This window comes from Raphanus sativus, chromosome 4 (genome assembly GCF_000801105.2).
Source record: "Raphanus sativus cultivar WK10039 chromosome 4, ASM80110v3, whole genome shotgun sequence".
Lineage (NCBI taxonomy): Eukaryota > Viridiplantae > Streptophyta > Magnoliopsida > Brassicales > Brassicaceae > Raphanus > Raphanus sativus.
In genome coordinates, this window is record NC_079514.1 from 43235138 (window position 1) to 43257364 (window position 22227).

Here is a 22227-nt window from a genome sequence, read left to right on the forward strand (position 1 = left end):
ATTTTTTTAAAGGTTGTTATCTTATTATTTTATCGATTTATGTCATATTTTTAAACTTGAAATTTAAAAAATATATTAATTTGTAATGTTTATTAATTTATCAAATATTAATTTGTAAAATTTCTACGGTATCTTATCATAATATTAGGTATGATATTATACTATTATGTAGTCAAAATCAAATTAGGTAAATCGCAAAGTCCTTTCATAATTTTTTTTTCCACTGGAAACAAACAAATAGCAATTACATTTTCCCTTTGTTGTATTCACCAAACTAATCCGAAATTTTACTGTACTCATCAGGCTTTGACAAAGCCTATAAGCAATGCCAACCACAAAAGAAAAACAAAAGAATACTCCAGTAGCATCATCAAAATAATGGAGAGATGGCAGTATCTGCCTCAGAAAATAAAAACCAGAATTTGCAGAGCTGATTTGACTGATTGATGAACCCTTCCCCCAACGAGTTTAAAGCAGTTTCAATGACAATATATGCCTCCAGCAAGAGGAATGGACAAAAATGGGACTAGTACTACCTCTCCTCTCTATCGACGCCCTTTTTTTCTTAGGTGTAAGCAGGACAGGTTTCTGAGATGTGTTTGCTTCCATTGTTGGATCTCCACTCCCTGGTGCAAGGTTGTAGTATTGATCAGTATCACTGTCTACCTCACCAGGGGTCATTCTACTCTGATTTGCTATAAACTGCAACAGGGACACGTTGTAATAGTAGCTCACGATCTCTTCTCTGCTCTTTGAAGAAAGGATACTCTTCAGCTCACTGAAGAAAGATGGGCTAAGTGTAGGTGGAGATGCCATCAAAAGCTTTACTTTCTTCAGTTCTAAGTCTGTCCAATACTGCAGAGTACCTTCACCCATACTATCAAAACACCACATGTAGAAAGCTGGACCAAGTTCAAGTTTCAGTTTCTCCCGTTTTGTGTTGATATGGAATCTGACACATTGAACAGAATCTGGGTTTTGGCAGCCGCATGGATCTTGTCTTCCTTTCCCAATCGGATCTCTTTCGATAAGAAGATTACTGTTGCTTTGTTCTTTGCTCAGCGGCCAGACCCGAGGGCCCAACCACTTTGCATCGCTTTCGGTGTTGAGGCCAATCCACTCAGGTACCTCAGCCTGAAACTGTGAGCCAACTCGAGCACATGGTCTATCCTCCTCATCTGAACTATCTGAAGCCGAGCCACTCCCATCAAATCTGAGTCTCTCTCTCAGATTGTAACTAGGTCCAGTACTATCCTCATACAGAGATGGATGCATCTTCTGGATTTTCTGAAACGTACAAGCAAATGATCACAAGACTTGAAATGGCATAAACATGGAATAAGAGTGGTGAAATCAGAGAGAAAACATTCACACAGTCACTACCAGGTGTTAAAGCATTATCATTGCCTAATGAATAACTATATATATACACACCTGCCAAATCTTTTGACAAGACGGATCAGTGTTTGTTCTTGAAGCCCTAAACAGAAGAAGCTCCTTCCACGGCTCTTCCCTTCCATAAGCTTCCCACTTTGATCTATCAGGCAAAGAACCAATAGAACAAGTATCACATGGATCCTTGGCAGCCTTGCTTAACCATTTCAATGTATTTAAAGGACACTCCCGTTTCCTCTTCCCAGGCGAAAAAGAGCAGTCAAGGCTCATAACTTTCTCCACCTTCTTATCATCATCATCATCATAACCTCTCTTAGTTTTTGATACGAACCATTTGAGCTCAGCTCCTAACTCCCTCGAAGCAGTAGTACCATACTTCCTCTTAACCTCACATAAAAAATCCTTAAGCCTAGCCATCAAACCATCCGAGACTCCACACAACTCAACGCTAGTATCACCATCATCGTTACCGTTACCAACTCTGTTCAACCAACGAGCGAGTGCGTCGAGATACTTAACATAGATCAACTTCGCAGAAGCCGAGTTACTCAACCCTAGTCCACACTCTCGAGCAACTTCCTCCCACGAAACGGCATCGCCTCTGCGACTCACGCTGAGGAAAAGATTAAACAGATCAACGGCTCTCCCGTCGCCGGTCATCGGAGGAAGAGGTCGGAAACTATCCGCGGGGCAAAACTCGACGAGGAACGATTCGAGTAAGCTTCGGAACAAGGAGGCGAGTTCGTCGATACTGTTCTCAAAATCCGAGCAGGTAACGACGACGGCTTCGGGAGAGTGGTTAGGTTCGAGATTCTTCTTCGGAGTTTTGCTGAAATCGACGGCGGCGGCGTCACCTTCGTCTGCTACCATCATCGACCATCCAGCCATTGACAGAGTCCCCCTGTAACAAACAAACAAAGAGGTGATTCAAAGAGAAACGATAAACCAAGGAGAAGCAAAATGGATCTAGGAACTGAAGAATCCGTTAAGCTTACGGTTAAGATCCATGAGCTTCCATGGCGGGTTTTATTTTAGCGGGAAACACACGAAATCGAAAAAGAAAACTAGAGCATTTTTTTGGGGGGCTTGACCCGCCATTACTTTCTATTTTTGTAAGGTTTCTTTTTTTGACCGAAGAAGAAAGTTGGGGTCACAAATCAATTTTTTTCATAGATGCAGACACTTATTCCTAATCAAAATTATTTTTCCCCCACGAAATTAGGGTTACTAATTGTAAACAAAACGAAAATCGGAAAGGAAAAAAACTGCAGAGATCAGATTTACTCTTATAATTTCTGTGAAAATCACTAACCTTTCTCTCCTGGATTATCGCTGGTAATAAGAAGAAATGTAAAGAGAAATGTTTTGTTTATTAAAGGAAGCCCGACGGTTTTATATACGAAACGTATTGGAAAATGAGAGAGAGAGAGAGACACCCATACCACCATCAATTTATAACTTTTATATACATAGATATTAGCTGTCATATGACATACACCATTCGGATTACCGGTTTGGATCCGGATCGTATTTTTCGAATTTTGGATATTTCAAAATTAGAAAAAATAATATCAATTGGATAATTTAAAATTCTAGTTCAGACACGATTTGATATCTGTTGGATCCAGTTCAATCCGAAATAACCGTAGATCGGATAGATTTGAAATAGGTATTTTTCTTACCATACTTATCCGAATAAACGAATCAACTATAAAAGATTAAGACCTATAAATACTATAATTCTAAAACTATACTGTATAGAAGTAGACTTGGACTAATTCAGAGAAAATAAAAAATTATCTTGAACAAACTAAAACCTACATTATGTTGAATGAGTCGATGAACTAATAATTATATATTTTTGGATAGTTGTTTGGATCTCGGGTAATATCTGATTCGATAGCTGAAACATAAATAAAAACATACCCAATTAAATATTTTATCATATCTGGATCTAATCCAAAACTCAATTTTTCGGATTGGTACCGGTTCGGATCTTTGAATCCGGAAAATATGCCAAGGCCTATGACATACCACCAAGGGGCCCATTAGTGTGTGTATGTTGGTTTTCTTGTTCTAAAAGGCGTTTATTGGCTCTAATTTGGGCCTTTAAAACCTGTGGACTGATCTCTTCTGTCTAAAGCCTTTTTAGTACTAAACAACACTACAGAGATTGTTTTAAGAACTGCCAAAGCCTCTCATCGAACCAAAAGATTGCCTAGGACTAATACACATACAACTGGACAATCTTTTCCTGTCACTATGTGTATATGTGTATATATTAAACAGACACAACCTGAATATTTACCCATCACCATGTCTTTGTTCTGTTCCAACACTTCTTTGGTTGGTACTTGGTATAGAATATAAATACAGGAGAAAGCACCTCAAGAATTTAGTAAAGAGACTCTTTATCTTGATGCTTTTATTAGTTTCTTGGTAGCGAGTCTTGCCTTGTTAACTCGTAGTTGTCAGCTCTGTGGTGGGTTTGGTTCTCGTGATTTACAGTTGCAATCTTCGAACAGAGGAAGAAGAAGGAAGATGTGTATATCGTCAAATGCCAGATACTGCACATCATTTCCATTTTGTCAAATATTTCAGAAAGTGATACCAATCTATATTACTCGTATTTAAACAACACAAACCTGTGCCAAATCCAGTAGGTTGAACTAGTTTCCACTTTGAAACTTATGGCTGCCATGGTAAAAAGCTACAAGACCAGCTGCCACAAACTCCCAACGAAACCGTTTCTTGACCGTCTTCATTAAATTACTAAACCATTCTTTCACTGCCCGCGGCCTAGGACAAGTATATGACACAAATCGACGATCTTAGAACTTGTCAGATTGTAATAACTATATAGTTGCTTTATGTTACCTGTCGAGCATGGTCAATGAAAATGCAGCTGATCCACAATATGATCTATACTTTGTAACAAATTCCACCAAAAAACCAAAGAGGAGACCAAGCGACCCGATTGCTAATACAATGATAATATTCGACGCCCTGCAAGAAAATAATATTTTAAAATGCTAATTATATCATAACAATTCAGTCCAACATGTTATACATACCTTGTTGCCTGAGTTAAGGCTAATAAAGCTGTGAGAATGGCAACAGCTACGTATAGTGTCCTCTTGACTGCTTCATTAGCCGTGGACAAGTACACAAAAGTACCAATCACCGCCATGAAAGAGAGCCAGAAATCCATAAACTGAACCAAAAAAAAAAGATATGTAACATCTTGTAACAATCGTATAGTTTCACACAGAAGATACAGATAAATAACTACTCGCACCTGTAACACGTTGTAAGTTAACACACACCAGGTGCCTACATCACATGCATGATACAGAGCGCTCGAGATCCCACTAGATGTGAAAAGAAACCACTCTGCATACTCCTGCTTAGGACATGAATCAGCAGCTGAACACAACTAAAAAAGGTGTATAATAAGAAAATTACTCGTTGTCGAAGAGCCCAGTAAGCTGGCAAAAGAGCCGCTGCATTTGATGCGATGAGAGCAATAGACTGAATCATATGTCCTATGTGTGATACAATTTCAATGCCACAGTCAAAGCCTCCATGAGTTCGGTCACAAGAGCAAAAGCTGTAGGATGTCAATCCACTAGCATCAAAAGCATATCTGCAAGTCCCATGAGAGGAACACTTTCTGGGGCACCTTTCAAGAGAAAGAGACACAAGAGTAGGTGGATCTTTAGAGGCTGCGGCAGCAGCACCAGTAGAGTCACTGAGCCGCCTTAACCCTAGTGACCACGTTCCTTCTCGAGCATACAAGATGTAGAAATCAACTTTTTCTTGGCTAGAGTTATTCAGTGAGAAGAACATCGAGCGGCTGGCACTCGTTCGATTCACATAATAATAATCATGGTCATCAACAGTGGGCAGTCCACCAAATCTAAGATACACTTCATACTGTAACGTGGAATCTGATGTTAACCTGAAGTGGATATGACCACCAGCTCCTCCTTGAGGGATGTTCATGAGAAAATAAGTCCACGTGCTTGTGTTTGATTCCAGGGGAAAGTTAATGCTCGAGCCTGAAGGTGTAGCGTCACTGACCGGCAAATAGTATGATTCAAAAGGTGTCAATGATTCTTTCCTCATCACTGCCTGCATAAAATGCATCATGATTAACAATGTCATAAGCAATATTCGAAAAATTGCTAGTTCGGTAACTAAGACGTTTTGTAAAGTACTAGCAACTATGTAAAATATTCAGGCTTACGAGTTAGACGTAAACTAAATATTGATTTATTTTTGGTTTTATATAGTTTATTTTCTATAAAAAATATTTTAGCTTTTGAGTTTAGTTATAGATTGATGAATTATTAAAATTAGATATACAAAACGAAGAAAAAAAATATAGACAAATTTATGGATGTGTACTAACACACTATTACTTAATTTAACTTATTTAAACTGATTTAGAATGGTTTAGACAGATTTAAACCGCTTTGAATTGTATAAATCGGATTTTAATAAAATCATTACGGTAATGACCTATTTGCTTTGTAGACTAATTTTTAGAACCATGATCATAAGTATAGAGCTCAATCTTGAATTTTGACATAATCAAAATGCATTTTACTAAAGGTTACCTGAAGCATGTAGATTTGCTGCACACAGTTTGGTCCTGCTTTACCCATGGGACACCCTATCACCTTAACGTTCATCGAAAAGCAGACCTTGGAGCTAGCATTCGTGGCAATATACCATCGACCAGCTTTTGGTTTGTGAATAACTAAAGCAACTTTGTGTATATCACCAGCATAGTCATGTAGAGTCTTTGAAGCAATAGCTCCAAAACGAGCGTAACACATGAGATAGCTTTCGTTAGAATCTACTTTCACATCAGATGCCGTTATAACTAATTGCTCAGCTATTCCATCTACATCTAGAGCATATGTCCTTGTTTCAACACCGGTCAGACAAGAGCTAGGAGAGGAATCAGAGCAAGAAACGACACTTCCTGTCTGGTTACCGAACTGAGAACAGGAAAGTGGATAGATAGTCTGGTTGCAGGAAGGCCCCCATATGGTAGCGGTTCTACAACCTTCCACAGTAATGTTGGCACTGAATGAAAACGCCGAGGAACGAACAATCTGTGTAGTGATTAGAGTATGCATCAGAGATAATATGAACTCAGAAAGATTGGAACTCAAAATTTTAATTGCATACCATTTTTCCTTGAGTCCTAGTAGCACCAATTCCGTTAAAAAGACCAACATACCAAGCTCCAGGAGGTATCTGTAAGAAGCAGCAACATCAAACATCTAACAATGTCCTAACACAAACTCTTTTTTTTTGTGGAATCTTCAAAAACTTACCTGTTCATTGGTCAATCTCAAGGAAATGTTTTTCTGCATAGGGTAACATTGTTCTGCAATCCCAATATTTTGACCTACTTCAAAGGATCCATTGAATAACCGTCCTAGCTCTACAAAACATATTTAAATTAAAAAAACAGTTTCTTAACTTCCTAAGATAGTAAGTTCAGACAAAGCAGCATAACTACTTAAAATAGTAAGTTCAGACAAAGAAGCATAACTACATGTATTTAAAGCGTACCTAAACTGTTAAGAGCGTTGGTTGAGGCATCAGGGAGAGGAGGACTACCGTCTCTGAAGCATATAACTGGCAGAAGACTTTTCGAAATCTTCGAGATGCTCTTTGCACTCTACCCAAAAAAAAAACAATCAATTAAATCGAATTTGGAGAGAAAATCAAAGCATAAGAAGAACTTACGATGTCAACATCAGATTCAATAGCTACATTTAACGATGAGAACCATGGAGGCAGATCAACTGTGTACAGGAAAAAACAGAGCTCACTCATCACCATAAGAAACCAACCAATTAAATATAGTAAGAAGAGCAAGGGAAGCTGTTGATAAGATGGAACAGATACCTCTGATGTAACGAGTATCGTAGGGACTGACTTGGGATTTTGGGTACCTGAAGCTCGAGACCGTGAAGAAGCTTCCATTATTGTCGTCGTCCGACACATAATCTTGAAGAGAACCAGAGACTGATAAAGACCGTGAGAAGGAAAAGAAGAGGAGGAGAGTTGTTAAACTCACAATTGAAATCTCCGCCATTAGTAGGTGAAAATTTTCTCTGAGATTTAAAGGGTTGTTTCGAGTATTTAAAATGTGAGTAGAATAAAACGCATCATTCCAAGAGAATTTTCGTCGTCTTTGACGAAATATACACAAATTCTGACTCTACTTTTCTTTTTTTCTTTCCTTCAGTTTAAATCACGCGCCATTATCTTCACACATTAATCGAACGGTTGTTAAGTGATCGATGTTTTGATGTAATACTTGGACGTGGTTAACACCACACAGATGCGATGTTGTATTTGGTTTTTAAGATTTCCTTGGACATGAATACTACTAGTTTATTACGTGTTGGTCAGAGACAAGTCATAACTAGTTAACTACACATTAACATCAACTTAAATTAATTAATTATCTCTTATCAAAACTAATTAATCACGTCTAAAAATAAGATGTGCAAACCTGACAAAACTACAAAAGACTATAGATTGAAAAAGAGGTGAAAGACAGAGACTTTCTAGTCTATGTATGATTTGGTGGTGCTCTGTTATTAGTTATTACTATTACTATATGATTCATAAGAAACTGATATAAAGAAAGTGAAGCTCTGCTGTTACTTAGACATAGAGATAAATATATCAATGTATGTGTGTGTATCATCATCATCATAGCAATTATTCAACCAAAAAAAACAAGTTTAGATTAAAAAAGAAAAAACAGAGAGGCTTGAAAGGAATCATCATCACCAAACATGATTTTATTTCATGTCTCAATGGTCAGGATTGAATTTGACAGACTCCTTGTAGATAAGCTCCTTTATGTGTTCTTCCGTGCATGAAGGGTGCTCGAAGTCGAAGCTGAAAGGAGTTGGACAGATAGGTTCTTTCGCCACGTCGTGGTGCGGTGATAGATAAGCATGGCCAAGAGCTTCATCGACTATACACAACAGACAAAAATATTGAGACAAGTCTAATGAAAAAGACTTCATGCATGCATGTTTTGTTGTGTGTTGTAGGTTTTACCTGAGATGCGCTGGTTTGGATCAAAGATGAGCATTCTCTCTAGCAAGTCGATAGCGGAAGAGGGCATCTTCGGAAACCTAGCAGAAAACTGTTGTTTAGGGTATCGTGGCAGTTGCCTCACGTATCTTCTTGCGTTGTCGCTGCGAAGGAAACCAAGACTGGAGTTGTCTGGAGAGCCTACAAGCTGGTTTCAACAAAGTGTATTTTTTTAGTGAAGAGTGTTGCAGTTTTTTCAGACATGGTTAAAACTGATGTTTTGTTTTGTTTACCTCTGTGATAAGCCTAAGCTGATGAACATAGTCTTTGCCAGGAAACAAAGGCTGTCCCGTCATGATCTCGCCGAGTATGCAACCAACAGACCAAATATCGATCGCTGCGGTGTACTCCGAGCAGTTAAGAAGCAACTCAGGAGCTCTGTACCAGCGGGTAACAACATATTCAGTCATGAAGTCCGTGTCTGAAGTCGTTCTCGCAAGCCCAAAATCACCAATCTTAAGCTCGTGTTTGGAGTTAAGCAGCACGTTGCTCGGCCTTAGATCACGATGTAGTATGTTGGCCGAGTGCACGTACTTGAGCCCTCTTAAGAGCTGGTACACAAAGAACTGAAAAAAAAGGGAAGATAAAGTTAGTAAAGATCAGATCAGAGAGTTCCCATAAGATCACAGATCAGACTTACGCGACACTGATCATGGCTTAAGGTTTGGTTAGAACGGAGAACACGCTGGAGATCAGTGTCCATTAACTCATAGACAATGTACACATCGTTGAAGATGTCTCTTTGCGGTGGTCTTACAATATCTTTGATGGCTATGACCTGAAGAATCAAACCGAAGCTTGTAGATCAGATTGATTGGAGATTAAAAGCGAAATAAAAAAACAGAGGAAACAGAGTATCCTCTGTTTTACTCAGATTGATTGAAGGTTAAAGGTTTTACGTTCTCATGATCCATATGCCTTAGAAGCTTGATCTCACGTAGAGCTCTCTTAGCATCGATAATATTATCAAAAGCATTACCAATCTTCTTAATAGCCACTTTCTCTCCAGTCACTGAGTTCACCGCAGCACTGAAACTCAAGAATCAAGAGCCAAATGAACATTCAAAAGAAGAAGAAGGCGTTGATGATTGATGATCAAGAACAAAGATATCAGAAGAGAGCTTTACCAGACGATACCACAGGCGCCTCTACCGATGGGACGGATAGGAGGGACATACTTTCTGGAAACTTCAAAGAGTTGTCCATAAACGTTGTACTGAATATAACGGCCTCCGTGTGTTGGTACCACTTTGATGCAATGATCTGTAGAGCAAGAGCTCGATTCTCCAGACATGATGATGCAATGAATCAGACCAAGAACAAGGGCCTTTGTTGAAGTTTAAGGTCTCTCTTGAAGACATTTAAAACCATGTGAATAGAAAGAAGCTTTTCTCAACTGTAAAAGATCTCTCAAGTGACCCGTGACTCTAAAGAACATGAAAGATCACATACGTGTATATATGGTCACGAGAAGTAGAGAGAGTCACTCCTTAGCTCAATATTGCAAATTTCATTTGTTACTACTAATTGCAAGGATTATATCTTTTTAAGTCAAACAGAAGTTTTATATAATTTGTATGTATTGATTTCAATCAGTACAGACAAGACCAACACACTTAGACCAAAGAGACAAAGCTCAACAGACGCACACTTTCAGAGACCTGGACTCTGCCTTTCTTGTCAGGCTTACACTTGTTTACTCTTACTCCACATTTGCATCGCCAGAGAATGAGTCACTAGACCTAAGATTACATAGCAACACATCTCTTCCGCTTAAAGTCATTTTGAAGAAACTGTCAACTTCCTCTAGTAACTGATCTAACCCTCGAGACAACTTCTCAGCCTGCGTCCCCAGCTCCATCACATAGTCCTTAAAAGTTTCATCTTCAACAGGATCAACACCGTCTTGTATCATCGGGTAAAGCTTCTCCACACTAGCATCAACCCTCTCCAGCTCTTTGAGAATCGTACTCCTACCCGAAGATAACAAGTCTCTGATCTCAGCGTTCACAACACTCTGCATATCAGCGAAATCCTTAGCCCACAGCGGTTTATCAGAGACGGTTAAATCGAAAAGATCGTTGGTGGAATCAGACCAGGCCGCGGTAAATACACTGCAGATATAAACCGTTTGAACCTTCACACCGTAGAAAGCTCTCATCAGAACTTTCCCTTTAGGAGAGTTCTTGACCTTAGGCAAGCTCAGAGACTTCACAAGAGAGTCTAAAACCGCACGGCAGTTTTCGACTCTAGCGTTGTTGTTGGCATTAACATGCTGCCTCCAGCTATCGAGAGAAGACCGAGCCTGGAGATACTTCTCACCAGAACCAGACTGTAAACTATGCAGAACACACTTAAGGTAGAGATCTCCTTGGTTGAGACGCGTGAGCTCCGAGCTAAAGGCGTTGCAGAGATCTAGTAGCTTGACGCTTATGTCGAGGTAGACGTCGACCCATTTCTCTTCCCAGTCGGAGACGGGGAGCTGGAGGTCGGTGATGAGGGTGTTGATGTTGTTGTGAGTCTCGCAGAGCGACTCCATAGCTAGCTTCATCCAGGATAGAGTGAGGATGTCGTCTTTGGACTTAGGCATGAGTTTCTTTAGCCTCTCTGCTAAAAGTAACTCGAAGCCGTTCAGTAGAGAGAGTAGCCACGGTGATAAAGCTGAGCTCTTTGGGGATAGCATGCGAAAGGGGTTCCCAAATGGGAAGAAACCTCGCGGTGGATCTTGTGCTCTGCTCATTTTGCTAGACACTGAAACAACGAAGAGATGATACAGTATCAAAAAAAAAAAATGACAACTTTGAAGATCTTTGAATAAAAAAACTAAACTTTCAGATTTATTATGATTATTATGAGAAACCCACATGGAAACAAACCATAATCAATTGATATAGTTCTTAATCTAACAATTGAAGCTCAGCAATTCGGAGAATAAAGTTTCAATCTTTAGAGATATTGGGATATATAGAATAACCGGAACCGGTTTAACCATGTTGGTTATTAGAATAATAAACCGGGTATTAATAATAGTATATAAACTCTATATCGTTGTAACAGAACGTTAAGTCACATCAATATAACAAACTTTATCGTCTCTCTCGTCTTCGTTCTCCTGAGCTTAGGCTCAGGTTCTCTACATCGAATATGGTATCAGAGCATTTGCTCGTATCTTCCGCTTCCTCGTGATCGAATCAGAGTACAGATCGAGCTCAATCACAACAAATCGAGTGTTTTGAGCTCCGATTCGCCTCTAGATTCAACGTTTGTGACTTCATCTTCTCCGATTCACTTTGCTTCATCTCAGATCTTCATTTTCACTATTCTGATCATCATCTTCATCATCGATGCCGATTTCATATGCTAACGTCGTCGCCTCTACTCCACCGTCAGCTTCGAATCCATCTCCACGAGTTTCCGCTTCTCTTCAGGATCCAAATTCTAATCCACTCTACGTTCATGTCGCCGATCACGCTGGTATATCTCTCGTCTCAGATAAACTCACTGGATTAGGGAACTTCAATACCTGGCGTAGATCTATGTTGATGGCACTAGGAGCTAGAAATAAATCTGTGTTTGTTGACGGAACCTATCCAGAAATAGATGATACTCATCCTGATTTTGGATCATGGACTCGTTGCAACAATATTGTTTGTACCTGGATAGTGAATGCTGTTGACAAACAGATTGCAAAGAGTATTATGTACCTTGATACGGCTCGGCAGATGTGGTTAGACATTCACGATCAATTCAAACAGAGTGATGGACCACGTACTGCTGAGATCAAACAACAGATATACTCAGAAGTTCAAGGCACACAGAATGTTAGTGAGTACTATACTCGTCTCAAACAACTGTGGGAAGAGCTCAAGAATCATGAGAGTCCTCACACTTGCTGCTGTGGAAAGAATGATTGCGCCAATATGAAACGACTTGTTTCCAGAGATGAACAAGATCGTGTTCTGAAATTCTTAATGGGATTAAATGACTCTTTCACAGCTACAAGGGGTCAAATACTCATGATGGAGCCAAAGCCTGCTATCTCTAAAGTTTTCAATCTGATATCTCAGGAGGAAAGACAAAGATCCATGAAGCAATCCCAAACCACTCCTGCTACATTTCAGACTTCTCCTGCAGTGAATGCTTCAGATCAAACTGTGGCAGCATATAATCCTGCTTACAAAGGAAGAGGTCGTCCTATGTGTTCTCATTGCGGAGTGGCTGGACATACTGTGAATCGCTGCTATAAACTTCATGGCTATCCTCCTGGATACAAGCCTCCTGGTTCTAACAAACCACCTGCAGCTAACTCTACTCAGAAACCACAACAATCTTGGCCACCTCGTCAAGAAAATGTGGCTAGTCTCACGGTTCGAGACTCTGGTGATATATCTATGCATGACCAACAGGGAGTTCACTTGGGGAATGTCACAACTGATCAAATACAGATGTTTCTAAAGGCTTTGAACACCAAACCCCGTGAGGTTCTCAGCAACGTCTCTCAGGTTTCAGGGAGCACTTTTACTCTTTCAGATGGAACAGCCTCAACCTCTAAACCACAACCTCATCTTATTCCACATACTTACTCACCATCAGGTACACAACCTATAACCTATCTTATCTCATCCACTGGTTTTACCTCTAAGCCTAGTTCTTGGGTTATAGACACTGGGGCGGGTTGTCATGTTTGCTGTGATCTGAATCTCTTTACTAAAACTGAAACCATAGAAAACACCTCAGTTACACTTCCTGATGGCACGCGGATTCCTGTCACCATTTGTGGAACCATTCATATTTCTTCTGAGCTTACTCTTCACATGGTTCTCTATGTTCCTAAATTCACTCTCAATCTTCTAAGCATCAGTGCTTTAACCAAAAACAGTTCCATTTCAGTTCTCTTTTCTTCCACTTCTTGTTATATCTTTCCTCATAATCCTTTTCTTCTTCAGGAGCATATTCTGGCCTCCACGATTGGGAAGGGTGATTTGCGTCAGAATCTGTATATCCTTGATGCTCCTAATTCAACTCCTATCTCAAATATTCATTCTTCCTCAACAACGTCTTCTTTGATTTGGCATCAGCGACTGGGACATCCATCTCCTCAGAAAATTCTTTATCTTTCAAAAATTCTTCAGTTTCCTTTTAAACATGATCATGAATCTCTTTGTACCATTTGTCCTTTAGCCAAACAGAAGCGTTTATCTTATTCTTCTTTAAACAATATGTCTAAAAACCCGTTTGATCTAATACATATTGATACTTGGGGTCCATTTCATATTCCTACTGTTGAAGGCTTCAAGTACTTCTTGACAATAGTAGATGATTGTTCTCGAGTTACATGGGTTTATCTTATGCAAAACAAAAGCTCTGTTTCTCAAATCTTTCCTGAATTTCTTCAATACATTTCAACCCAATACAATGCTTCTGTCAAAGCAATTCGTTCAGATAATGCCCCTGAACTTGCTTTCACTTCTCTCCTTAAAACCAAAGGCATTCATCACTACTTCTCTTGCCCATACACTCCACAACAAAACTCTGTTGTGGAGAGAAAACATCAACATATCTTAAATGTGGCAAGATCTCTCCTATTTCAATCCAAAATACCTCTAGAACATTGGGGAGATTGTATCTTAACCTCAGTGTATCTCATAAACCGTACACCATCTCCTTTACTTGACAATAAAACCCCATTTGAACTTCTCACATCTAAACAACCCGATTACACCCACCTAAAAGTCTTTGGTTGCCTCTGTTTTGCTTCTACCCATTCTAAAGATCGTCATAAATTCTCACCCCGGGCTGAACCATCTGTCTTTCTTGGATATCCTCAAGGATACAAGGGTTATAAAGTTCTGAATCTTGAAACCAAAGTTATCAGTATCAGTCGAAATGTTATATTTCATGAGACTGTTTTTCCATTTGCTAATACATCTTCCTCAGAATATTCTTCTTTCTTCTCGCAAGATGTATTACCTCTTCCTGTTCCTGATTCTCCTTTTCCAGCCTTCTTTGATTTGAGTCAAGATCATCTTCAACCTGATCACTTCACTAATGTCCCAGTCACAGAGATGCCTTCCTCAGAGGACGTTGTTGCTCCTTCTAGCTCTTCTTCTTCATCCTCTTCTTCTTCTTCCGCGCCATCAGGAAGTTATATTCCAGTAACTAGAGCTAAGAGACAGACACGAGCCCCTACTTACCTCGATGAATATCATTGTTACCTATTAGATCCTTCTAGACCATCCCCTTCCCATCCAACAAACACTACTACCTACCCTATTTCAGCTGTCCTATCTTATGATCACCTTGAACCTTCTTATAGACGTTTTGTCATTGGGATAACCACTGTTTCTCCTCCTAAAACCTTTCATGAGGCTATTCTATCTGAGGAGTTTAATGGCTCCATGAAATCTGAGATGACATCTTTGGAATCAACTGGAACTTGGTCAGTTTGTGAACTTCCACCGGGTAAACATCCTGTTGGTTGTAAATGGATACACACCTACAAATTTAATGCAGACGGCACTGTTGAAAGACCGAAATCGAGATTGGTAGCCAAAGGTTATACACAACTTGAGGGACTTGATTATTTGGATACCTTTTCTCCTGTTGCTAAGTTGGGTACTCTTCGCTTGTTACTCGCTCTGGCAGCTATCAAAAATTGGTCTATTATACAGCTTGATATCAGTAATGCTTTTTTGAATGGTGACTTGGATGAAGACATATATATGGTACTTCCTCAAGGTTACACTGAACTTACTGGTAAACAAGTGCCTCCCAACTCGGTCTGCAAGCTTCATAAATCACTCTATGGTTTAAAGCAAGCTTCCCGACAATGGAATCAAAAGCTCACTTCTGTTATCATTGGTCAAGGTTTCACTCAAACTCACTCTGATCACTCATTATTTGTGCGTTGCTCAGAGACAGATTTCTTGGCTATATTGGTATACGTTGATGACATTTTGCTTGTGGGAAGTGATGATGCTAGTATTACTGCGTTTAAAGAAGTACTACAGGCAGCTTTCAAACTTCGTGATTTGGGTCAGGCTAAATATTTCTTAGGCTTTGAAATTGCGAGGAATGAGACTGGCATTTCTATTAATCAGAGGAAATATGCTCTTGAGTTACTTGCTGATGCTGGTCTTCTTGGGTGCAAACCGGTGTCTACTCCCCTTGATCCTAATCAGAAAATCTCAGAAACTGATGGTGATCTTTTGACAGATGCTTCAGTGTATAGGAAACTCGTGGGCAGACTTCTCTATTTGACTCATACTCGTCCAGACATCACCTATGCCGTCCACAAGTTAAGTCAATACATGTCAAAGCCGCGTACAACTCATCTTCAAGCTGCTACTCGTGTCTTGAGATACTTGAAGAATGATCCAGCTCAGGGTCTATTCTACTCTGCTTCTTCTTCAGTGCGTCTCACTGGTTTCTCTGATGCCGATTGGGCATCCTGTCCAGATTCCCGAAGATCAGTCACTGGTTATTGTATGTTTTTAGGTGACTCACTCATATCTTGGAGATCGAAGAAACAACCTACAGTGTCCAGAAGCAGCTCCGAAGCAGAGTACCGTTCAATGGCCGATGCTACTTGTGAACTGATCTGGTTGACCGCTTTACTTAACGATCTCAAGTCTCCACCTGTATCTCCAGCTACACTCTTCTGTGACAACCAGTCGGCTCTCCACATTGCCTCCAATCCGGTGTTTCACGAACGCACTAAGCATATTGAAAATGACTGTCATGTGGTTCGTGAAAGGATACTCAGTGGGTTTCTTAAAGCTCTCCATGTTCGTACAGATAACCAGCTTGCAGATCTCTTCACTAAAGCTGTTCAACCTGGTATCTTTGCGAGACTCATGCTCAAGATGGGAATTCACAAGCTGTTCCTTCCATCTTGAGGGGGGGGTATTGGGATATATAGAATAACCGGAACCGGTTTAACCATGTTGGTTATTAGAATAATAAACCGGGTATTAATAATAGTATATAAACTCTATATCGTTGTAACAGAACGTTAAGTCACATCAATATAACAAACTTTATCGTCTCTCTCGTCTTCGTTCTCCTGAGCTTAGGCTCAGGTTCTCTACATCGAATAAGAGATTCGAAGAACCCTAGAAACTAATTTTCCACACAAAAATCTACATCGAGCAGGGAACTCTTAGTTTCCAGAAGAACAAACATCTAATAGATAACTCAATTTCCAGGAAACTTACCGATTTAAAGTTGCTGGAGATGAGAAATTACAGGTAAAGTGTCGTGGAAATGATCTTCTAATTCTTCATTAAATATTTTTTAGGTGAGAAAAACTTATGGCGGAGGTCTCCGACGTCAGTTTATAAGGATAACTGTACTGCGGTGTAAAGCACAATTTGGAAACTTACACGTGTACGGCTATGAATGGTGGTTACGTTTGATTATTTCACAGCTCTGGGGATAGAATTAAAAAAACTATTATAGAAATTGGACGGCTAATAAATAATCTTTTTGGAAAGGCCGAAACGAGAGGTTTCGTGGGATTATAAAACAAGCCATTAGCGTTAAGTCTTTGTTTTTTTTTTAATTATAAAACCAAATCTAACGGCTAAAACTATCAATTATGTAATACCACGTTCTACAGACTTCTGTTTTGAGTAATTTGAAAAAAATGAAAAATTTGTTCGTATTACAAATTTGGAAAATTTGAAGATTAATGGTTTCTTCAAAACTAATTTTTTGGATCACGTTTATTTTACCAGGTTGCTTAAAAAATGTGAGGCTCATTAGATTACGAGAAGTTTGAGTCAAAACATAAGGTTTAACAAATTCAAAGTATTGCGTAAACGGGGCTGAAAAGTCCATTTGACAGCCTGTAGTTATGTTGGAGCCCCACAATAACCACACCGGTCGGCAAAAGTATCGACCCCACATCTTTGACAAAGAGTGTAGGACTAGTCTAGTGATCTTCACCAGAATGATTTACGGGCCATAATGATTAAGCCCAAGATCAGCCCATAAACTTTAAGAAAAGTCTCTAGCTAAGACAGAATGTCTCTGCAAGCGTCGAGTCGACGAACTTGATAACGGCGATGATGTCTCCCGGAGCCGAGTTGCCAACCATAACAATGCTACGAACCAATTTCTGCATTTCAAATCGCTCTTACACGGCGAAGCAACCTTCGCTCTTTAGGGCACATCACCGTGTTTCCTCTGTTCGCATCACCCATTGTACTGGTGATGGTGGTGGTGCTACCGCCGTCTCCTCCTCCTCCCGCCTCCGTGATCTCGTTTTCGTCGTGAACCCTCAAGGTGTGTGTTATCCCTATTACTTACTCAGTGGACGAAGAAACGATTGAATTGCTTTAAAGTGATCATTTCTATATGAGAATCAATCTCGAGGTTTATCTTGGTTGAATTAGGAGCAAATGGTAGAACAGCTCAGGAATGGAAGAAGTTGCTTCCTTACCTTCAATCTCGTCTTGGTAAAGACTGTAATGTGAGTTTTTATTTTATTTTATTCAATGTGTTGGTGATGATGCCATCTCCTTCTTTGCTTTCATGATAATGTTGTGTTGTTTGTTTCCTCTTAGATATGTGAGTCCTTAACATCTGGTCCTTCTCATGCCATTGACATTACAAGAGAGGTAAGTGTCAGTGAAATGTTGTTACACATCGCTTTGATGAGTTATGTATTCTCTTATCATCCTATTGTCTCTATCAGGCTATTAGGGATGGTGCAGATGCTGTCATTGCTGTTGGAGGTGATGGAACATTGCATGAGGTAGAAACTGAAAATCTTTGTTTGCTACAAGTTCTAGCCTAGAACTGACTTCTTAAACATTTTAGCTATCTTTTTTGATTGACAGGTTGTTAATGGTTTCTTTTGGGAGGGGAAACCTGTTGGTAATCTCAATAGCGAAGCTGGCCATTCGGCTGCACTTGGTGTGAGTTGCTTGAATCATACCTTTCTTTCTTAATTTTTGTACATCTTGCGAAGTTACAGCTTCAGTCCATCTTTCTTTTTCTTTTTTTTTGTTTTGCAGCTGATTCCGTTAGGTACTGGTTCGGATTTTGCTAGGACATTTGGTTGGTTAGTTTTTGCAACTTCTGTCTGAAATTTATGTTGAGACAATCTTTGAGTAATATTATCATGGTTTTCTGCGTTTTATTAGGAACAATGATCCTCGTGAAGCTGTGGAGCGCATTGCTAAAGGTATTCCACTCAATGCATTCGAGGAGTTAGGACTTGATGTGTAATTATATCTCATATGAAATCACATATTCTGCAATATTCAGGGATACGATCACGGTTTGATGTCGGTGTTATCGACCAGGAAGGAAGGGATTCACATTACTTCATTAACGTTGCTGATGTTCATTTGTAAGGGGCATATTTGTGAAATTTTCTGTTTGATTATTTGGTTTGCCTCCTTGGTTGAAATTTTTTCTTTTTGGTCATCACTTGCAGGAGTGCAAAGGCAGGCTTTTACGCTTCAAAGTACAAGAAATTTGGAAACTTGTGCTATGTAATCGGTGCTCTTCAAGCTTTTATGGGACATCACAATCGAGATATGAGGATTAAGGTAAACTGAAAAATCTCTGCAGAATCTCTTCTTCACCATAGAAAGTAATTTTGAAAGCATCGTGTTATATCCTCAGGTCAATGGAGGTGAATGGGAAGTATATCCACAAGTCACTGCTCTCTGTGTTGGAAATGCTAAGTACTTTGGCGGAGGAATGAAAATCACTCCCAATGCTGTCCCTGGAAATGGAAACCTTGAGGTGAGACGATACCATTGATTATTAGATCTCAATGTGAATAGGTTTTGACCTTCATACACTTGTCTGCAGGTTGTGGTTCTTCAAGACTTCAAATGGTATGATTTCATACTGAAGCTTCATAAGCTATACAATGGGACGCATCTCTCGGTTAACAATGTGAGCTCGAGAAGGTCAGATTTGTTCTTCTGTTTCCTCAACATTCTGTTCTGTACATGTCTTTAGCGCCTTGAAAAGTCACATCATTTAAGTGGGTTTATTATTGTAGTGTACAAAGTATAGAAGTAGAGGAGATATCAGAGAGTGGAAGCATCTATGTTCAGTCAGATGGAGAACATCTTGGGTTTCTACCTAGAAAATTTCAGGTTTTACCCGGTGCCATCGACATAATCAGCTAATTATCACAACCGCACCTACCAAGATAGTGTAAAAGGACTCAATCATACATTCAGCTTCTTTTTGTTTAGACTGTAAAGATTCTTCTTATTTGAAGTTTGATTCATTGTTTAAACCAATCAGAGTTCTTCTGTGTGGTAACTATTAACCACAAGTATCTTTTCTTTCCTCTCAGTTGAAGGAACTAGATTGATAAGCAGGTGATGAATCCCCACCACGAGGTACATACATTGTCTTGAGATAGTTATATAGTGCATCAATCAAAATCCGTTGTAGTCTAGCTGGTCAGGATACTCGGCTCTCACCCGAGAGACCCGGGTTCGAGTCCCGGCAACGGAGCATTTTTTTTTGTATTTTATTATGGCAAACCGGATTCCGGTTCTGTAAAACCAAGAACTTAAAAAACCCTTACTCCCTGGGTTTCCGTCTCTGTTCGACTTCCGTTTGTCAAAGTCTGCTCCTTTTTTTTTTTGGTTGTCATTTTGGGGAGAGAGAGAGAGAAATGCAGAGACTGAGATCTCAGCTACTGGCTAGGCCTCTCTTGGAGGAGAGCAGCAGGCTGCGAGGGTATTGCACGAGCTCCTCCTCATCCGAAAAGATCGTAGCTTCGGTGCTTTTCGAGAGACTGCGAGTTGTGATACCAAAACCGGATCCTAACGTTTACGCTTTTCAGGAGTTCAAGTAAAGCCCCTCCTCTCCTTTTTTTATGTCTTTCTCCTATCATTGTGGTTTAGGAATGAGCGAAAGTAAAACTTCTGATATTCGGAGTTGTCTTATTACACAATCTGTATCACCTAGTGGTTGCTTTGCTCTATTGCAGATTCAATTGGCAGCAGCAGTTTCGCCGTAGATACCCTGATGAGTTCTTGGACATTGCTAAAAACAGGTAAAATTCATTCCCTTACCCTACTACTTTTTACATGTTATGTTATTATAGATTGTATCACTTTGAAAGTTTCAGTTTTGTTCAGTTTCTTTGAGATCATATCATCATGTGTGTCCGAATGCATTATTCCAAACTTTACGACTACAGCAAGCAAGGAGTCTGTAGATAGGTGTTTTAGTTATATTGTAACCTGAATGTTTTAGTATATCTGCACATAGATGTATATTATAGTGAAAAGGTGATGGACCTGTGACCATTTCTGGTTCTGTTCAAAAGTTGTTTAAAAGTGTAATCATGTTTCCATGAACATTTTAATTCCATCTTTGGTTGATCTTTGGGTGTGTGAATACAGAGCCAAGGGTGAATATCAAATGGACTATGTCCCTGCTCCCAGAGTTACAGAGGCTGACAAGAATAACGATAGGAAGTAAGTTTTCCACACCCTTTTAAAAAAAAACATGGACTTGTCTTCTCTTTCGCTTATTCTTGGAAACTTGCTGTAATTTCTAGGTCGTTATATAGAGCTCTCGACAAGAAACTCTATCTTCTGGTCTTCGGCAAGCCATTTGGAGCTACTAGTGACAAACCTGTCTGGCATTTCCCTGAAAAAGTCTACGATTCTGAGCCTACTCTTCGCAAGGTGATATGGTTTTATATCCATCCCCTCTGTTTCACAATCTATGACACCATCTGTTTCAGCTCTTCTCGTGCTTATGTAGTAAAGGTTTGGTAATTTTTGTAGTGTGCTGAATCTGCTTTGAAGTCAGTCTTGGGAGACCTAACTCACACGTACTTCGTTGGAAATGCTCCAATGGCTCACATGGCTATTCAACCTACTGAAGAAACACCTGATATGCCATCTTTCAAGGTAAAGCTCCTCTGAGAGTGAGAAATAAAAATTGCTTATTGATTAGTTCGTTTTGATGGACTCTTTGAATCTTCTCTTCTTCGTTTTTTGCTGTTGTGTAGAGGTTCTTCTTCAAATGCAGTGTAGTGGCAGCATCGAAATACAACATAAGTAACTGCGAAGACTTTGTGTGGGTAACCAAAGATGAGCTTTTAGAGTTCTTCCCTGAGCAAGCTGAGTTCTTCAACAAGATGATCATTAGCTGAGACTAGTCAACCACACCACCCAAAAACTCCTCTCTCTTTTTTTTTCCTTGTGGTGGTTCTCTTTAGGATGATAGAAAACAATAAAACATGAACTTTACCAAACCAAACAATGTTTCTGGTTGAGACATACACATGGATATTATGTGTGTGAAGGTCACTGTGATAAGGTCCATACCAAACCATATCTCTGGTTTTTTAGTCGCACACACGTGTGGGGTTACGTGACTGATTTTTTTTTTGTTGACATTAGGTGCCAGTTGATCGCAAGTACATTAGTTGAATGTAGTTGGATTCTCTCATATATGCACACAAAACATGTGTATGGTGAAGTAGGAAGTTCTTAGATTGTCCAAGGAAACGAGCATTGTGGTAACAACTTACCAAGAAAATCAAGTTTTTGTGTACATACGAGCTACCATCTATTACAAATTATATGATATTTTTTGTTTATTAACAAACTGTTTTATTTAAATAAAATGCAAAGTTACAAAAAGAGCACGGAAAATAATAGAAACTAGATTATAATATTTAAACTATAC

At 39.5% G+C, this 22227-nt stretch overlaps 6 protein-coding genes and 1 non-coding gene across 11 annotated transcripts; 3 read left to right on the plus strand and 4 right to left on the minus strand.

Annotated features, from left to right (window-relative positions):
- Positions 1-183: 183 nt before the first annotated feature.
- Positions 184-2886, minus strand: LOC108853598 (AT-rich interactive domain-containing protein 1-like). Of its 2 annotated transcripts, none has more exons than XM_018627007.2 (3): positions 2708-2886; positions 1435-2296; positions 184-1287 (listed from the first exon to the last, which is right to left on the minus strand). In XM_018627007.2, exons 2-3 carry the CDS (start codon positions 2281-2283, stop codon positions 469-471), a joined length of 1668 nt encoding a protein of 555 aa, XP_018482509.2. In that variant the 5' UTR covers positions 2284-2296; positions 2708-2886; the 3' UTR covers positions 184-468. The 2 variants fall into 2 exon arrangements, with proteins under 2 accessions (XP_018482509.2, XP_018482510.2); XM_018627008.2 differs by lacking the exon at positions 2708-2886 and adding an exon at positions 2391-2688.
- Positions 2887-3824: 938 nt separating this feature from the next.
- LOC108850055 (uncharacterized) lies at positions 3825-7572 on the minus strand. Of its 3 annotated transcripts, none has more exons than XM_018623645.2 (12): positions 7327-7572; positions 7165-7223; positions 6988-7096; positions 6747-6856; positions 6598-6666; positions 6018-6521; positions 4861-5529; positions 4694-4798; positions 4470-4609; positions 4273-4401; positions 4041-4194; positions 3825-3962 (listed from the first exon to the last, which is right to left on the minus strand). In XM_018623645.2, exons 1-11 carry the CDS (start codon positions 7514-7516, stop codon positions 4065-4067), a joined length of 2214 nt encoding a protein of 737 aa, XP_018479147.2. In that variant the 5' UTR covers positions 7517-7572; the 3' UTR covers positions 3825-3962; positions 4041-4064. The 3 variants fall into 3 exon arrangements, with proteins under 3 accessions (XP_018479147.2, XP_056865110.1, XP_018479148.2); XM_057009130.1 differs by having other exon boundaries at positions 7374-7511; XM_018623646.2 differs by lacking the exon at positions 7327-7572 and having other exon boundaries at positions 6988-7094.
- Positions 7573-8068: 496 nt separating this feature from the next.
- LOC108836327 (mitogen-activated protein kinase 12) lies at positions 8069-9927 on the minus strand. Its single transcript, XM_018609495.2, has 6 exons — positions 9663-9927; positions 9435-9564; positions 9176-9313; positions 8769-9101; positions 8500-8683; positions 8069-8413 (listed from the first exon to the last, which is right to left on the minus strand). Exons 1-6 carry the CDS (start codon positions 9827-9829, stop codon positions 8247-8249), a joined length of 1119 nt encoding a protein of 372 aa, XP_018464997.1. The 5' UTR covers positions 9830-9927; the 3' UTR covers positions 8069-8246.
- Positions 9928-10066: 139 nt separating this feature from the next.
- LOC108836329 (protein BPS1, chloroplastic-like) lies at positions 10067-16994 on the minus strand. Its single transcript, XM_018609497.2, has 2 exons — positions 16752-16994; positions 10067-11286 (listed from the first exon to the last, which is right to left on the minus strand). The coding sequence occupies exon 2, from the start codon at positions 11273-11275 to the stop codon at positions 10238-10240; it is 1038 nt and encodes a 345-aa protein (XP_018464999.1). The 5' UTR covers positions 11276-11286; positions 16752-16994; the 3' UTR covers positions 10067-10237.
- Positions 16995-17558: 564 nt separating this feature from the next.
- LOC108836328 (sphingoid long-chain bases kinase 2, mitochondrial-like) lies at positions 17559-19805 on the plus strand. Its single transcript, XM_057007308.1, has 12 exons — positions 17559-17823; positions 17934-18010; positions 18105-18158; positions 18236-18295; positions 18381-18458; positions 18558-18604; positions 18687-18727; positions 18811-18895; positions 18983-19097; positions 19174-19296; positions 19366-19466; positions 19562-19805. The coding sequence occupies exons 1-12, from the start codon at positions 17604-17606 to the stop codon at positions 19689-19691; spliced, it is 1131 nt and encodes a 376-aa protein (XP_056863288.1). The 5' UTR covers positions 17559-17603; the 3' UTR covers positions 19692-19805.
- A 150-nt stretch (positions 19806-19955) lies between these two features.
- Positions 19956-20028, plus strand: TRNAE-CUC (transfer RNA glutamic acid (anticodon CUC)). The gene has a single exon. It is a non-coding gene; the product is annotated as a tRNA-Glu (tRNA).
- A 97-nt stretch (positions 20029-20125) lies between these two features.
- On the plus strand, positions 20126-21987 carry LOC130511738 (uncharacterized). Of its 2 annotated transcripts, XR_008945240.1 has the most exons (7): positions 20126-20370; positions 20510-20575; positions 20928-21002; positions 21086-21215; positions 21318-21443; positions 21545-21855; positions 21939-21987. XR_008945240.1 is itself a non-coding variant. In XM_057009263.1 (6 exons), the coding sequence occupies exons 1-6, from the start codon at positions 20192-20194 to the stop codon at positions 21686-21688; spliced, it is 720 nt and encodes a 239-aa protein (XP_056865243.1). In that variant the 5' UTR covers positions 20126-20191; the 3' UTR covers positions 21689-21892. The 2 variants fall into 2 exon arrangements, 1 of the variants encoding a protein (XP_056865243.1); XM_057009263.1 differs by lacking the exon at positions 21939-21987 and having other exon boundaries at positions 21545-21892.
- The last annotated feature ends 240 nt before the right edge of the window (positions 21988-22227 follow it).